This window comes from Ipomoea nil, unplaced genomic scaffold, assembly GCF_001879475.1.
Source record: "Ipomoea nil cultivar Tokyo-kokei standard unplaced genomic scaffold, Asagao_1.1 scaffold2279, whole genome shotgun sequence".
In the NCBI taxonomy this organism is placed as follows: domain Eukaryota; kingdom Viridiplantae; phylum Streptophyta; class Magnoliopsida; order Solanales; family Convolvulaceae; genus Ipomoea; species Ipomoea nil.
Genome location: NW_017618707.1, coordinates 2379894 through 2396851, shown reverse-complemented (window position 1 = coordinate 2396851; position 16958 = coordinate 2379894). Strand labels below are relative to the sequence as shown.

The 16958-nt window shown below is 34.7% G+C and overlaps 2 protein-coding genes across 3 annotated transcripts; one reads left to right on the top strand and one right to left on the bottom strand.

The window, feature by feature from the left end:
• The first annotated feature begins 8875 nt into the window (after nucleotides 1-8875).
• LOC109150516 lies at nucleotides 8876-12618 on the top strand. Its single transcript, XM_019298442.1, has 9 exons — nucleotides 8876-9508; nucleotides 9603-9818; nucleotides 9956-10140; nucleotides 10563-10708; nucleotides 10788-11052; nucleotides 11166-11311; nucleotides 11398-11656; nucleotides 11742-12026; nucleotides 12124-12618. Exons 1-9 carry the CDS (start codon nucleotides 9139-9141, stop codon nucleotides 12382-12384), a joined length of 2133 nt encoding a protein of 710 aa, XP_019153987.1. The 5' UTR covers nucleotides 8876-9138; the 3' UTR covers nucleotides 12385-12618.
• An 8-nt stretch (nucleotides 12619-12626) lies between these two features.
• Nucleotides 12627-16039, bottom strand: LOC109150519 (golgin subfamily A member 6-like protein 22). 2 transcript variants are annotated; one of them, XM_019298447.1, is made up of 7 exons: nucleotides 15931-16039; nucleotides 14503-14870; nucleotides 14373-14425; nucleotides 14133-14170; nucleotides 13445-13874; nucleotides 12824-13109; nucleotides 12627-12740 (listed from the first exon to the last, which is right to left on the bottom strand). In XM_019298447.1, exons 1-6 carry the CDS (start codon nucleotides 15945-15947, stop codon nucleotides 12849-12851), a joined length of 1167 nt encoding a protein of 388 aa, XP_019153992.1. In that variant the 5' UTR covers nucleotides 15948-16039; the 3' UTR covers nucleotides 12627-12740; nucleotides 12824-12848. The 2 variants fall into 2 exon arrangements, with proteins under 2 accessions (XP_019153992.1, XP_019153991.1); XM_019298446.1 differs by having other exon boundaries at nucleotides 12627-13109.
• Between the last annotated feature and the right edge of the window lie 919 nt (nucleotides 16040-16958).

Sequence of the window (16958 nt, the reverse complement as noted above, 5' to 3'; positions counted from 1 at the left end):
TAAGTATTGAGTCTTATGAGAGTTCAAACATGAACTATTCTATATCTTAGTTGAACATAAACAATGATATGACTCAAGTAGATCATGAAACAAATAATATTATCTATGAACATTCTCAATTCAATGGTACGGAGTAAATTAGTTATAATTGCACGAAATCTACCTTTAGTTTCGAGTCTGATCGGGTTTCCATTGCGATCCGTGGCAGCTTCAAGATTTCAAGAGCAATATTTAATGTAGCGTGTCTAGCTACGCCCCCTAGGAAAATTACAAGACCGAACTCCAAATTAAATAATAATTCTAAAGGGTTGAAAAATGTAAGGAGTTAATCAATAATTAACACATACACTTTTGGTGTAAAGGTGAGACTTGAAAGTAATTCGAAGGAATTTTATTAAATCAAGACTAGCGAATAGAAAGGGTGGTCAAACCCTACTTAGAGGAATAGGGTTAGGGTCATACACACCTGCTTAAGGAGCAAGATACATAATTTCCTAATCTACTTCTAAATAATTTGAAAAGTAAGAAAGGTAATTAGTTTAGGATACGAAACTAAAGATCTATTCCTTCCTAAGAAGATAATAATTACTCAAAATCAGCACAAATACAATTAAAATAATCTTTAACTCTTGGTTGGATCTTTATACCCTGCACCACGGCACGCAGAACACTGTGCGCCCCGTGCCTCCCAAAACGACATCGTTTTGGTAAGTTATGTAGGAACTTGACGTGATTATATGTATTTATTTATACAATTATGTGTATTTTTTATACAATTATGTGTATTTATTTATACAATTATGTACATTTTTTATACAATAATATACATCTTTTTTTATACAATTATGTACATCCGAAACAGGAAATTTATGTGTATTATGTTAAGAGTTGATGTTTATTATGTTAAAAGTTTATGTATATTATGTATTATGTTAGATTATATGTATTATCTTTTAAAAAAAAGTACGTGTATTTTGTTATACAATTATGTATATTCATGTATACAATTATGTGTATTTTAGTATAAAATTATGTACATTTTTTAACATGAGATTTTTTTAAAGAAATTAACCACCAACACAGGGTAGCGAAATTTCAAAAAAAAAAAAAAAAAATCTAAAACGACGTCGTTTTGCATCAGGGCGCACAATGCAATGCGCGCCCTGGTGCACGATATAAATTGCCCTCTTGGTCTTCATTTGAGCTTGGACTTTCATTTGAATTTCACAATCATTGCACATGTCCGATAAAGAATTGTCTTAGCTAATTGGACTCGGATCTTGTTATAGGTCTGATTGGCACTTATAATGGATTCGTATGTTGATCTGTATCATACAAGTTTTATGACTTGATTTTTTGCGTTAACAATTTATTTAATAAAGGAAAAATTTGCCAAGCATCTTGTGTTCAGATGGTACTTCTGCCTTGTGGCTCTCCTTGAGGGAAGGTTACAGGATTGAACCCTAGACTGGTGGAGTAGTAAAAGTATTACATTTATCCTTATAAGTAACAAAAATTGTATTCCTGATTAGTATGACATTTGTATGTTGATTCAACCCAACCCGATTCGTCTAACGAATAAGGATCCGTGAGACGGTCTCACACAAGTGTGACTCGATATACATAACTCATGGGTAAATTATACAATGAACTAAGGTCCATATTGCATTGTGAATTATAATCCAAAACGACATTCAAATTATGTACCTATAAATAAATTAAAGATACACAATAATTAATTGTAGGTACATAATTAATTAATTGCAACTATATAATATGTTAAGTACAAATAAATTATATTTTAATTGTTGTTGTAGTTATAATAGGTACATAATTTATTAATTGTATGTATATAATATGTTAATTGTAGTAGGTACATCATAATAGAAGATATATAATATGTTAACTGGTACATAATCTAAATATTATTTTGAATTGAATTAGTAATCAAATTGCAATGTGGACTCTAACACAGGGTATAACAATTGTAAGTTTGTAACTCAAGAGGTCAAACCTAACTAGCTAGCTTGGAGATTAAAAATTAAATGTGACAAATCACTATCAAATCTAAAATACATGATTCACTTATTACCAAACATGATGAACGATTTGTTCTACCATCTCTTATATATTCGTCGTAATTGTGTTATATAAACTCAAACCTTATTTCAAAAGATTGAATCTCCAATTTCAAGAATTCACACTTTCACCCAACAGAGATCGACAGAGCATTTGAGAGGAAACGTTATACTCCGTACTAAACTCAAACCTTATACTAATTTAGGGCATTATCGGCCATTCCTCGTAATTACGGTCCAAAGACAATACAATATAGTACATTTGCTCCATCCTACTTTTTACATTCATCATCTTCTTTATTTTCATATCTTTTTCCAATTAGCATTATGAGGTTCTCAAAGGTCTCCAATTAGCATTATGAGGTTCTCAAAGGTCTTACCCCAAAAAGGCTGAATTCCCAACTTCGACTTGACAGAGCATGTGGAATGTAAGTCACGGAAACTCAATGTGTTAGTAGGCAGGGGGCTGAATCTCCAACCTTAAGGGCCTCCCACACTCCGACCTGACAGAGCATGTGGAAGGATGTAAATCACGGTGACTCAATGGGTTAGTAGGCAGGGCCAAATGCCGGTACGCACAAGAAATCTGCTCACTTTGGATATAATTTTTACACTGTCGCCGTCAAGATTCAAATATTGGTCTTTTATTTCAAATACTGCCCACTAAATCATTGAGCTAAGTCCGTACGGGTAGGTTCTCAAAGGTCTGAGTAGCCACGTGAGTGAAACAATTGATGAAGAAAGAGAAACAAAAGTAGTCCAAAGATCGAATGTCTCGAGTTTAACAAAATTCAGCGTAGAAAAGAGTACGGATTTTTACTAAATAAAATTAATTTTATCATATCAATAATATACAATCCTGCATGATCATTGGGACTTCAGCTCTGAACCCATCATGTTCATCAGTTCAGTTCATCACATGATAGAGAAAACAGATAAAAGAGAACCAAGAACATATATAATGGATTCATCACTTTAAAATATAATGATTTCATATTGTGTATTATTAATTTGTTTTATCTGATCGAGAATCAAGATGGAAAGGGTGCTGACCGATGAATTTTCATCATTATTCAACAAAATTATATTCGTTCTGTCCTGGTATGCCCTACAAAATACTGTTTCTCCCCCCACTTTAACTGCATCTCTCAACCCATCTTATCTTATGTATCTAATTTAATATTGATGAATATCCCGTGAAACTATTCATAAAATAGGTAGGATCAATATAAAAATGTAATATTTATACTAAAAAATATAATACTAATCAGAAATAAATTGTTACTTATAAGGTAAGTGTAATACGTTTGAAAAAAATGTACCGAGTAATAGTTTTAAATCAAAGTACTACTACTTCGATCGGATGTAGTTATTACTTCTTGTTAATCCCAAAATATCAGCAACTTGATTGATAAACAATTGTAAATCTGTCCAATTACACTAGTCACATGTATGACTTGAGTATGCATGTTAGTCTAAATTAAGATTTCATGTTCCTTTGGTTTATATATTCATCCTCTCTCGATGAAAGGCTGTACTATATTGGAGCAATTTATCCTTTCTTTATTAAGTTGTTTTTGCCTTTTCTATATACTTTATGTAGGGTTTTGTGTTGGGATTTAATGTTGTATGTATATTATAAGGGTATAGATATGATGGTTATTAGTAGAGGTGAGTAACTATCCATAGAATCTGTTTCAATGTGTCATATCCACCCCCCCCCCCCCATCCAGTCCGCATCCACTAAAAGTGGATGAGATGCAGATTCACTTAGTGAAAAATTCGTCACTAGTGGATTGGATGCGGATGTGACTTCTCAAAATCCGCTACATCCCATCCCCTCCATTAATCTACTACCATTGTGTGTACACACACACATTATACTTTATAGTATAGACGGAAGGCTAATAGCTCACTATTGAGTGTACTACTTTAGCCAAAATCTAAAATTATAATTATTTTTAATTATTCTACACTTAGTCTAGGTTTTAATTAGGTCTTTCTTTTCCAAAATGTTATTTTCTATTTTCTACCTTTTACACTTTTCATGTCAGATTTGTTCTTTTTCATTGTGTCATAATCACTAATTTTGGTATTTGAATGCTTGAAATATTATATTATAATTTATTTTATTCTTAAAACTTAAAATTTATCATTCTATCTGCCAAATCCGTCATTAATTAGGAGATCAGATGAATTAGATCCGTACCGTGACTGTTGATGTAGACATAGTTTTTCAAATAATCCCCCTTTAACGGATTACATGTTAATTAATTATCTCAAATTTGCTCCAATCTGCTCTTCGTTCACCCCTAATATTGAATTTGGTGTGGAGAGTTATTTGATGCACACTATACTAATGAATTGTGGGAAAAATAAAGTAAAATACATAGGAATTATATTGAATAATGAAAGTAATTAAGCTTATCCGATCCTCTTATAGAACATAGAAAAACGTGATGAAAAGAAAGAATCAAAGTAGCAAACAAATTAAATGGGTGGCAGTAGTGCAGATGGATTGAATAGGAGAGTCCCCATAGATGAATAGCTGAAATATGGGAAGGGGGCATGTACGTTTCTCAAATTTCTAAGCTAAGAAAAGACATAATGATCGATTTGCACAGACTTTTGGAATGTCATATGATGCATACAAGGTTGTCAGAAAAAAGAGGGAATCTTTGTTTGTTTAGTCATTAGTTTTTCTGATCTAAGTATATATGTGTTTTGGAATTTAAGCTGCAGCTTGCATTGCTGTAGCCTGCATGCAGTGTGCAGATGGATGGACTGCAGGGCATTCAACACAAGAAGAGGAATTGAAATTTGTTTAATTTGTAAAAATGTATGTGAAGAAGGAGAATATTTGTTTTGTTGGTTAGGAAGATATATAGATGCCTTTGCACAATGTTTAGTCACTCCCCGGCCCCACATGTCTCCCACCCTAGCTACCGTCTCTCGTCATGACTTGAGATCAGGTGATCAACCACTATGCTAGTCCCATCACCTATGGACAATGACATGCATCTTTGATTGCAGGGAATACCAACAAACAGCTCTTACTGGAGTTAAATTTGACACATTGTGATTATCAAGCTAACTGTCTGACTAAGAAGGCATATATCTGCCCGCATGGGCAGCTCAACTGGTCATAGAAGTGAAAGTTGAAAAGAATGGTTAGGGATCGAATCTCACCAGCGACAGTGTGAGAAGTGAAGAGGGCTCCTTGTGCACAGTAAGCAAAGGTCTAGCCTATGTGATTTATTGCTCTGTGGGAAACCTTAGGGTTGGGGTTCAACTTTTAGAAAGAAGAAGGCATATATCTACATAGGATGATAAAATATAACCCTTTAATTTTAATTGTATGAACATTGAACAATATTTTTATTATTTTTTATTTTACTCCATATTAAAAATCGTCTCATTTTTAAGTGAGCAACGAATTGAAGCAATTAATTCAATATGGCATCAGTATGATGCTATATACTTATACATGCACTAATATAGGCATAACAACATGCAGAAATTCTCAAGCACGAAATGCTCATAATATCAGCACAAAATATTATTTTCTAAACTCTAAGCCCTTCTAATATTATTGGTATATTGCAGAAATTAAAATTGAATATATAATATGATAGTGGTAATTTTACCTTTACTTCCACTACACCTTTGGCAGTTGAAATGAAGTTTTGGTCCCAATCATTGGCCACTTAGCTTTTCCTTTCCTCGTATACCATGCATTATTGCAACCTCCACCACTTACCAACCTTAATTATCACCTCTACATATATTATATATATTATTTTCATTCTTCCTTTTCCTTTGTTATATCCATTCTCAAACTCCACAAATCAATAACTTATAAACACTTATTTAAATTTTAGTTGTGCACTAATTTCTTATTGATTGTATGCACTTGTTATTATAAGTAATTTTACATATTAATAGCTTAAACATATCTCTGAAAAATAATTAATACTACTCGCATATCAGAATAACTAACATAATATGTTATCCATACTACTATATTGAACAAGGCAGCGTAGTTTCAATAAACAGGTCATTTTGGGTCTAATTGCATGACTTTGGGTTGTTTATTGATCTAATAGTATTTTTTTAGTTTGTACAGTTTTGTGTGCAGTTGAGTGGCCTATTTGACCCTTATTCCTAAAGAATTATAAGGTGACATTGCTAATTTCATTGTTTAAATAAATATTTTCTATTTTGAAAATTTTTATTTATTTTTTTATTTCTGTGTTCCTTGAATTGGAATCCAGGATTCATAGGATCTATAAATTTGGGCCTTCAGTTATGAATTGAATTTGTATCTTCGGGCTAAAACAGGCCCACAATTAGTAGCCCACATCCATATGGCCCATAGACGCAGAAAATCAATTTCTTGCAAATTCAAATAATTTTTGAAATTAAGAAAAAAAAAATAATTTTGAAAGTGCCCTGAGGTCCCAAAAAACAAATGAAAGTGGCGTGCAGTTGGCATGACTATACAAATTTCGTTTTTGGAGTCTTAAATAATAGATATATTGGTTTTTTTCTTCAATAAAAATTAAATTTATTGCAACCACAACAAAGAAAATAAAGACTGAAAAAGAATGTAGACTTATCCCTAAACAAAAAGTAAGAAAAAAAAAGGGTACAAATTTGTACACAAAACCGACTAACAATAAGATTTTTCTTTACTCTTTTTCTTTCCAAAACCAAATAAAAAAGAGGGTCTGTGTATAATGATCCAAGAAAGACAATTTCATCTACCCTCCCACATTATCACGCATATCATCAAAAGGAACATTAATCTCCTACTCCCTAGATGAGGAATAAGGTGAAGCAGTATCCAAATGCCTTAGACTAATAATGACATTGTTTGGCAATAAACAGTTAGTTGTTACTTGTTAAGTGATTTGACTAGTAAATAGTATTAGTTGTGATGGGGTGTGGATCCAACGGGGTTAGGGCCCAAGAAGGGGAAAGGGTCAAAGCCCAGGGAAGAAGAGGCCCAAAGATAGACCCAGGCCAACACAAGTAGTCGGCTCGAGTCGAAGGTCGAGGCGAGCACAAGGTCGGCACGAGTAGTAGGTCAGCCTGGAAATAGCCGTTATTATTACATTATCACCCATAAAACCTATTTACTACCCTATTATTATCCCACTTATTACCACTAGTTAATTACCTAATTATTAATATTATTATCCATAACCTCCCAAAGTAAATATCATATCAAACACCCTACTAAATTACCCAACGGCTATAATCCCATCCTACTACTATAAAAGAAGGTTCAAGAGCACAAGAGGAGGCATCTCATTCATCTTCACATGGGAGGACTCTCCCAAGTACTATTCTCCCACTTACTATTCTTTCTCTCATAGAAAGACATGTCACTCTTCCTACACCACTATCCCAAGAAGACTCTATTCATCTACACACATGAAAAAACTCATCACTCTGCCAAGGGGAGAAGATTCCACCATTCCTCCTCTCAACAAGAAGGCCTCGTCATACACACTCTTTCAACAAAGAAAATCAAGAAGAGCATTCCCTCTCTATATACAAATCATAGCTCTTTCTCTACACAATATTTTTATATACAAAATAGCCATACAACTTGTACAAACAATCCTACGGTATAGTGAATTTAGGCTTGGCACTGCCCAAAAAGACCTGTGGTTTTCACCTTTCGATTTCCACGTAAAAATCATTGAGTCACACTTCTTCTATTTTAGTAGTCTTATTATGAAAGATGAATCCACCAAGTAAGGTTGTGTTGGACCTCCCTGGGCACAAAAACCCTAAAACCAACAAGTTGTTTGTGGAGAAATATTGTAAAACCATTTACCGGCCAATATATATGTTTATAAGAAATAGTGAAAATAAATTTTTATTAGATATTCATTAATTTTTATTTTTATTATCATAAAGAATAAATAATAAAATATTATTTATTTATTTATATGTAATTATTAATAATCAATAAATAATGACATTGTGTGCAATAAACCGTTAATACAAGGCTGACAGCGAAATGCTTTCTTGAGATGCAAATGAACTTGCATGAAGGTGTAGCGTTGGTGCCACGCCTCAGGAATTCCTTACATGGATAAATGTCCTACATGTACCAACCATTTTTTTATGCTTTTAATTTTCTAAAGTGTGGAGAGCCGCCTAAAATAACCTAACTGAAACTTGATTAGATCAGTCGTATTCGCAAATACCAATTTAATATCCAACCAGTTTCTTATTTATTGAAAGGGATGACTATTCAACTTTTGGTCACAAGTTTTTCGAAGAATATGTACAGGACATGCATGGAATTGGTCACAGGATTACCCAACCATTTGTGGTTGCCATTTTCTCAAGTCTTAATAAGATGTCAAGTTCTGGAATATAATGGTCAATTATAATTATAAGTCTTTTATCCAACCAGAGCTCTATGGGTATCTTGAGAAATGGCTAAACTAGAAGAAGGAGAAACTTACAAGAAACCTCCATTTTCTCATTCTCCACTTTGCACACTTCATTCAGACCTAAGCACCCTCTAACACAATCACTTAATTATTTTTTTTTTCAATTTGTCTTGAGCAGACCCTAACTGAAGGAGGCACCTTTAAGTCCGTACAATACTCAGATGATTAATCCTCATTCGGACCGGTCCAGCCCAATTAAGGGATAAAGTGCTGGCCATATTGATTTTTCCATACAAGAAGAGATTCAAACTCTCGACCTCTCTTAAGGGACAAGAGTGCACGGCCACTCACGCCAACCAAGCTGGTTAACACAAGCAATTAATTAAACGTGTTTAGAGACTATTATGCAAAGAAAATGGGGTGTCATTTGCAAATTGCAATACAAGTAACAGAAATTAACAAGTCTAGTTGCCAATCAAACCTTCCTGGAAACTCTTATTGGCTTATCCAGTTGAAATAATCAAACATTAATCAAAAACTTGAGCTACGTACCAAATACTCAACTTATCATCTTCTTAATTATAGCCTCTTGTCTCCTTACCAGCACCAAATAAGTTGGGAAATTAAAAGTCCTAAGAGCCACTATGCATTGCCATGTTCTTTTTCTTCTATTGCTACAAGTGATTGGAGTTACAAGTAGACCTTTGCAGCAGAGTTTTAGAAAAGCGATTTCAGATGGCACTGATCACATTCAACAGAGTTCTTCGCTTATCCGTTTATACGGAGAGGATTCTTCTGCAGAGTTCTGCGAGCAAATGTATGGATTTCTTCCATGCTCTAACACTCTCCTAGGCCACCTCTTCCTTATCTTGGTTTACGAATATCTGTTATTCCATGGAGAATCCTATGTTGCTGCGGGAGGTGAACGGATATTCAAGATTCTTGGCCCCGGTGTCTTTGGTGCTAGTGCATTTCAGATTCTTGGATTCCTACCTGAGACTTTGATACTCCTAGGTATCTTGATTTCATCAAAAACATCTAAGTTTATCTTTAGGCTTTAAACTTGGAAGTTTTTGTCTAATATTTTTACTTCTTATTTTGTTTCCAGCATCAGGCCTCTTGAACAGTGAAGAGGTTGCCCAAGAATATGTCTTAACTGGAGTGGGATTGCTAGCTGGAACAACAATCTTGCTTCTCACCATCATTTGGGGAACTTGTGTAATTGTTGGGAATCAAGAATTAAGAAATGATACCCAATCTCAACTTCCATCCAATTCAGAAGACCGAAAACCCCATCTAGAGGCATTTCTATCACGATGGAAAGGTCAGACGAGTCAAACCACACTGAAATATTGAATCCAATCAATTAGTTAGTCTAACTCATGGCCTTATAAACCCAAATTGTGGTCTAAACTCCAAGTCATTGGTTTAAATTTCAGAGTTTTCTTGTTTTGGTTCTAGGTCCTGGTGTGGTCACAGATTTGGAGACATGCAAGACAGCAAGGATAATGGTATCCTCAGTGATACCTCTAGCAATCATGCTAATTCTAAGATTCCCTAGTTACTTTTCTTCATGGGAGCAACTAATAATCCTGATCTGTCTAGTTGTCTCTGTTGTGTTCCTGCTCCTTTACTTCTTCTACCAGGTATTCTATTCTTATACTGTGAGTTTGAGTTTCATGTATCCACCACGTTCACTACTGGAAATTATGGAATTTCCGACCACCTGAAAGTAATCTTAAATCAAGTCGAAAGCAAAAAGTGGTCGGAAATAGCAACAAAGGTTTTTCCGAATACCAAAAGTGGTCGGAACAAGGCTTCCAACTTGATTTAAGATCACTTTCAGGTGGTCGAAAAATTCATAATTTCCAGTAGTGGTTAGATAGAGGTCGTTGAAGGGCCAAGTCCAGCAATTGGTGGCTAAGGGGATCGGGGCGGAGGCCAGTGAAGGGCCAAATCCATCACTCTGCCTCTTGAAAATGTGGCGGTATATAAAGAAATAAAGTTCCGTCTTTGCTACGAGCTATAACTTTAGCACTTATCTTTCTGTATATTTTTACCTCTACAGATTTGTCAGCCATGGATCCAGAAAAGGAGATTAGAATATGTAAAGCATGAGCACCTGGTAGTGGACATACTCAAGCATTTGCAGAACCAAGCCATTGGGAAACTCCTTACAGAAGATGGCACCTTAAATGTACCTGCAATAAAAAAGCAAGTTTCCATTTTCTTTAAACTTTGAAGAAAATACTGGGAAGAATTCCCATACTGATGCTAACTTAAATTATTGCAGGTTATTCGACGAAATTGATCAAGACAACGATAGCTTTATATCGGTCCTCGAGCTGAAGGAACTTTTAAACAAAATCAGATCAAGGAAGTTAAGAGAGGACAAGGATCACATAACAGAAGAGATATGGGGGGATTTGGATCATGACTCTAATGGCAAGATAACCTTAGAAGAATTTGTGGATGGATTCACAAAATGGATAGATGAAACAAAGCAGGCAATGAATAAGCGGTATCACTCTACACGATCTTTAAAAGATTTATACGAGGTATATTACCTGGCTAGTCACCTGGAGAATATGAATTCCTAATTCAGAAACATTATAAATTGAAGTTAATGATATCTTAGTTCTTGTTTTGTTTGCTTTTCTTTTTCTTGCAGATTCTCAAACCTTGGATTCAAAAGAAAAAGGAAGAACATGAAAAAATGAAGCATATTATATCAGACATCCTTAAACATGTCCAAGATTCTGCTATAGGAAGCCTCTTGACAGAAGATAGGAAACCAGATACGAATGCCATAAAAAGGTGAAGGTTCTTTGATCAGATCAACACATTAAGCTTTGCTTAATTCTTTCTGATATTAACCTGTTAGTTTCTGCATCACATTACAGACTATTTGAAAGCATTGATAAAGATGGAAATAGGGTCATTACACGTTCTGAGCTGAAAGAACTGATAAATGGGATCAAGTTTGGGATAGTACCTTCAAATGCCGAAGAAACAGTTGACAAAATAATGGAAGAACTTGATGCAAGCGGAGATAAACTGATCAATGAGGATGAATTTGTTAATGGATTATGCAAATGGCTACATATTACCAACAAGCATGTTCCCAGTTCAGTGGAGTCCAAAGATGATGTCTATTACCAAGTAAGGAAAAGTATAATCTTTTTCTTAGCACATACCATTTTAATCTCAAATATTTGATCAAAACTTTCGTTACATAAATTTGCAGAAAAACTGGAAAACAATTGACAGGCTGCTAGAGAATCGCCTTGATGGGTCTACACTTGCCTGGACTAAGGCCATAATGCTTTTGGCTCTTGGAATAGCTATGCTAGGCCTTCTAGCAGAACCTCTTATACAGAGTGTACAGAATTTATCTGCAGCTGCAAATGTTCCTTCATTTTTCATATCGTTTATCTTAGTCCCTTTGGCTACAAATGCCAGAATTGGCATCTCAGCCATCAAAGAAGCCCGTCATAAGAAACAGAGAACTACATCCTTGACTTTTTCTGAGGTATGTCCAATTGCCTCCCTCCCATGAATTGTAAAACTAAAACCTGTATATCTCTACATGTAAATATTGAACGGTTGGGTTTCCTTTACTCTTGCAGATTTACGGTGGGGTATTCATGAACAATGTGTTAGGCTTCTGTGTTCTTCTTTCACTGATCTATTTTCGTGGATTATCATGGCATTTCTCAGCGGAAATACTGGTTTTGCTTATGGTTTGTGGCATAATGGGATGCCTTTCAAGTTTGAGCACCTTCTTCCCAGTTTGGACATCAGCCATTGCATACTTGCTTTATCCCTTGTCTTTGGTCTTGGTTTATGTTTTTGATGATTCTTTCAATTCTTTCTCTACCTATATGTAATCAAATGAATTTTGCATAAAAAAATAAAAACATTAGATTAGAACAGTTTGTTAATATACGGAAATAAAGTTTATGTTCCTCCTTCTCATTGTGTTTTCTACAAAAAATTTCCTTTGATTCCAAAGAATTCATATCAGCATTAAGTCATATGTGAGACCATCTCACAAGACTTATTCATGTTCTTTTGCTTCGCAACCGGAAATCATAAGAAGAAAAAGAAATTTATTAGAAACCAAAAAAAAAGAGAGCAAACACAGTTTCTTAACAGGAACTTGAGCTACATGATTGTGGAGATTTGATAACATGGTTGTTAGTTTGTAACCGCAATGCCTGAATGTTGGCTTCTTAAAAATGGAAGCTAGGCACATAAAGGAGATTGTTATGAAATTGTTTGGACTTCTCTCAACTGAACAGTCAGGCCTGCAACAAGAAGAATGGGTAACTGATGATTACCTTGTCCTCTATTAAATCTGCATTCCAATTCGAACAAACCGTTCTGGAACTGAATTGACACTCGGTGATCTTTCCGCAGAACGAGAGGGTAAAACCGTCAGAACATTCTCATTCAAGCTTTCTGATCTTTTCTTTTTTGCAAGAAGAAGCTGATCTTCAAGTGAAACTTCTTTTTTGATATTTTCTCTCTGCATGAACTCTATATCGAGTTTCTCCCAAGCTCGTTCATGCTGGTGGCTAACATGACTTGTCATAGATTTCTTCTTCTGGATCTGTTAACATACATTGATCAATTAGAAAACCAGAGAAGTATAGAACTAACTTGAAACAATTCTTTGCAATCTTGCGATAAAAAATAAAATAAAAATAAGAAAAGGAAGAAAGAACAAGAAGATAACACGATTTCATTAATTGTGCTAACTATGGGCAATGCATGCATTGCCTTATTTTTCCCCAAAAAGGATCATGCATATGTGGAACTCCATAATCATTCAAACTTATTATTTATACTGATCTTAGTAAGAACATCCTTGTCTCGATAATGGCAATTAATCATTCCATAACTTTTGGCCATTAGGGAAAAATGTACAGATTGGCAAATAGTTACCTTCATCAGTCTTGCTTTGAGTTTTGATTCCCGAGCAATGGCCAACTCTTCTCTCTCTTGCTTTGCCCTTCTTCTCCTTATCTTTATTTCTTCTCTAAGTTTTGCTCTCTCTTCCCTCTCTTTTTTTCTTTGAGCAAGCATTGCCATCTTTTCTATTTTTGCCTGTGCTGCTCTTTCAGCCCGTAAACGTGCCTGCTCTTTTGCCTTTGCTTTTTCTGCAGCCCGTTGGATCCGTTGAAGATATATTTCTCTCTTAATCTTGTCATAGCTATCCCATTCTAGTTCCCCTTGGTCACCGCCTCCCTTCTTAGCAGCTTCTGCAATGCTTTCGGCCCAGGATTGCAAGAATTTCTCCCTCGACCTTATCCATTTTAATCGTTCACCCCACAGCTTTCTTTGTGATATGCCTATTCTCATCTTTGTCTGCTTGCTGAAAATTAGAGTTTCAACCCGAATTTCAATCTAAGCTTGGAAGTATCACAATTCTAATTCCATACAATCAACGCCAAATTCAAAGATTTGGATTTACAAATGAGGCAATGATCATGATATAGTTAAATAACTAAAATTGGCTTACATCAAGGATATGAAATTAAATTTAGAAGTCAATTCTATTATCATGGAACATTTTGAACGCCTCCTGCATTTTTACCACTTATAAGAAAGTACTTCGTAATAAGAAAAATACCTAAGAGATCGAGGGCATTCTGACATCTTCTTCCTAATCTGAAAAAAAAAAAAAGAAAATAATAATAATTAGAAAAGACCAGAGAGAGAAACAGCTCAACATATAAGAATACAAATTGAAGAAGGAGCAGATGATGCATAAAGAATAAACTAAAATTATCATGCCTGTCCATCCTGCTTTTGATGCAATGAGAAAAAAAAATGGTCTACATAAGAAAGACTGAATCTTACATGACTTCACCTTGGGGTCAGAAAGCGCTTCTCTGGTTCTCAGGCTGATTTTTTCACGTGTCTCTGCAAAGATATCGTGGTGCAATTAGACATGCCAAACCTTCACATTACCACAGAAGTAAACTGCAACTCGAGCCTACCTGCACTGTGTGTTACGCCTTTGTTCCATGGCACTTTTCCTTTGTTCCCATGTCCAATCTTTTTTCTTCTTTGTAATTCTTCATCATCCTTGCAGTCGTCTTCTGGAAGCTCTACAATGGAAGATTGCTCCTCAGAGAAACCAGTGGCATTCCATTTTGTCTGGCATCTAATAGATATCTCTCCTAGACTAATGCTACGGTAGCATGCCCCGTTTAAGTCTCGCCCATTGAATGAAACAGAAAAGCAAAGGAACGGGGAATTGTTCCTCGAGGAATATGGAATCAGATTTGTGCTCAGTTTCGGCTGTGTCTGTGTGCACTCAACCATAAGACTGGAAGCTTGCAAGCGAAAGGGGTTAAGCATTGAACTAAAAGGAAGGTAAATGATAGGTAGTTAGTTCCCTGAAAGCAAAGAAACATATAACTCAGAACAACATAAGAAAAAGAAAATTGTTTTCTTTGCATGTCCTGACCTTAAAAAGCATAATGCTCTTCTCGGTTACAAATTGCAAAGAGTGCTTTCACATCTCTATACTAAATTGATCAGCACTTCAGTTATGAATCAAATAATAAACAGTGGCCCTGTTTGGTAACAGGGTTAGCTTATCAACCAATTTTGGCTTATTTGACTACTATTAGTAGTTTGATTTGGTAAACATTCACTATAAGTGTTTGATTAATTAGCTTTTTGTAACAGTTTATTGCTCCAAAATGCTAAAATTCAAAAAGCTGCTCAAAATAGCTTTTTCGATAAGCTTTTTGAGAAGATCATTTTGCATGTAAGCAGCTAACAGTTAATTTACCAAAATCTTTCTACAATCAACTAATAAAGCCACTAACCCAATCAGCTCTCGCCCATTTACCAAACACCCCCAGTATCACATCTTGAAAAGTGTATATCAATTATTGAAGTATGTTGTTCAGTTTCAACTTCTAAACTAAACCATGAACAGTGAACACAGTTATTAGAGCAAAATATACCAAATCCTACACCTGCCCATAGGCAAACATGCAAAATGCACTTAAGCTGGGCAAAGCAACACTAAAGAAAATATCCCATTTCAGCAACATTTTCAAATTTCCATTTCGAATACCCAATAAAGCATTCTTATGAACAGCATTGGTGGCTTACTATCAGTTCATTTTAACGAGGGATGGGGAAACTACGTAATGCTATTTACAGTCTGGGGAAAATCAAATAAAACATTCAAAAATTAATCTTTTACTGGAATTACGCGATGGGGCGGATGAATTGCTAAGAATTGAACTTTTAAAAAAAATGAAATGGAAGATTTTGTGAATGAAAACTATAGAGCAACCTTGAATTCCTATCAATACCCTTACCCAATTTTCAATGTAAAACACAAATACATACAGATAGAGTGAGCGATGTGGAGTTGAGGTTGGGGAGAGAGAGAGAGAGCTTACAGGTGAGAGAAGAGCATTGCAATTTGCAAATGGCAAATCTATGTATGAGGGCGGAGCCGTTAGTTTCACCTTAAGCTAAGTCGCTAAGTCGGTATTGCTGACTGCTGAGCGCCTGAGCCCTGAGCGAGTGTTATTCTACACGCTCTGGTCTTGTTCCTTTTATCTACTTCCCTTTAAAAAATAATAATAATAATAATCAAATTAAATTATAGTTTATTTGTTTTATTTTATCTGTTCTACTTACTATTTATTGATCAAATCAACTTTTTTTTTCATGTTTATTTTCTTTAGTATTTTTACTTTTTTTTAATTTTTTTTTTGTTGTATTTAATAGTATTTTTAGTGTAGTTTCTAAATATATAAATTTTGCATACTAATAATAAACTTAATATAATGCAAAAAAATAAATTAAAAATGACATCAGTCAAGCCCCATTAATCAAACAAGACACAAAAATGGGACAGGAATGATAGCAATTTATTTTACAATTAGCTGTAAAAATATCTATATCTATATGCTAATATAAAACTAGCAAGTGGACTTCCAAAAAAACACTCCATTTTGTGCTTATCGAGTTGTTTGTACTTTGAACTTTGATGGTGTTCTATTAAAATTTGAGAGAGAGGTGTGACGGAACTCAAAATCTACAGTGACTAAAAGGGAATTATAGAATGGATGAAAGGTGTCACAATGTCTAGGGGATTTTTTAGGAGTATCATCGACAAGTGCATATAGCTACTGAGCTTATGCTGGATATTGTGGGATAGTTATGCTGTGCATCCGTATGCATACGGATGCCAAAACGACGTCGTTTTATTAAAAACGTGCGTCTCCCCTTTAAAAAAAATTCAGGTTCGATTCCCAGCAACAACATTATATTATTCATTCATTCTGGAATTTTAGTTCATAGATTATGGAATTATAGTTCATTGATTATGGAATGAGTTAATATCCAAAATGGTCCCTTGACTATGTCATAATTATCAATTTGGTCCTCAACTATCATTCTTACCCAATTAAGTCCTCAA

What these genes read in the sequence shown, in the direction of transcription:
- LOC109150516 (XM_019298442.1), top strand. Translation starts at nt 9,139, where the DNA reads ATGCATTGCCATGTTCTTTTTCTTCTATTGCTACAAGTGATTGGAGTT. An exon ending in AATGTACCTGCAATAAAAAA is followed by an intron (nt 10,709 to 10,787) that starts GCAAGTTTCCAT and finishes AAATTATTGCAG; the next exon opens with GTTATTCGACGAAATTGATC. An exon ending in GATACGAATGCCATAAAAAG is followed by an intron (nt 11,312 to 11,397) that starts GTGAAGGTTCTT and finishes ATCACATTACAG; the next exon opens with ACTATTTGAAAGCATTGATA.
- LOC109150519 (XM_019298446.1), bottom strand. An exon ending in AGGCGTAACACACAGTGCAG is followed by an intron (nt 14,426 to 14,502) that starts GTAGGCTCGAGT and finishes ATATCTTTGCAG; the next exon opens with AGACACGTGAAAAAATCAGC. An exon ending in GAATGCCCTCGATCTCTTAG is followed by an intron (nt 13,875 to 14,132) that starts GTATTTTTCTTA and finishes TCTAATTTTCAG; the next exon opens with CAAGCAGACAAAGATGAGAA.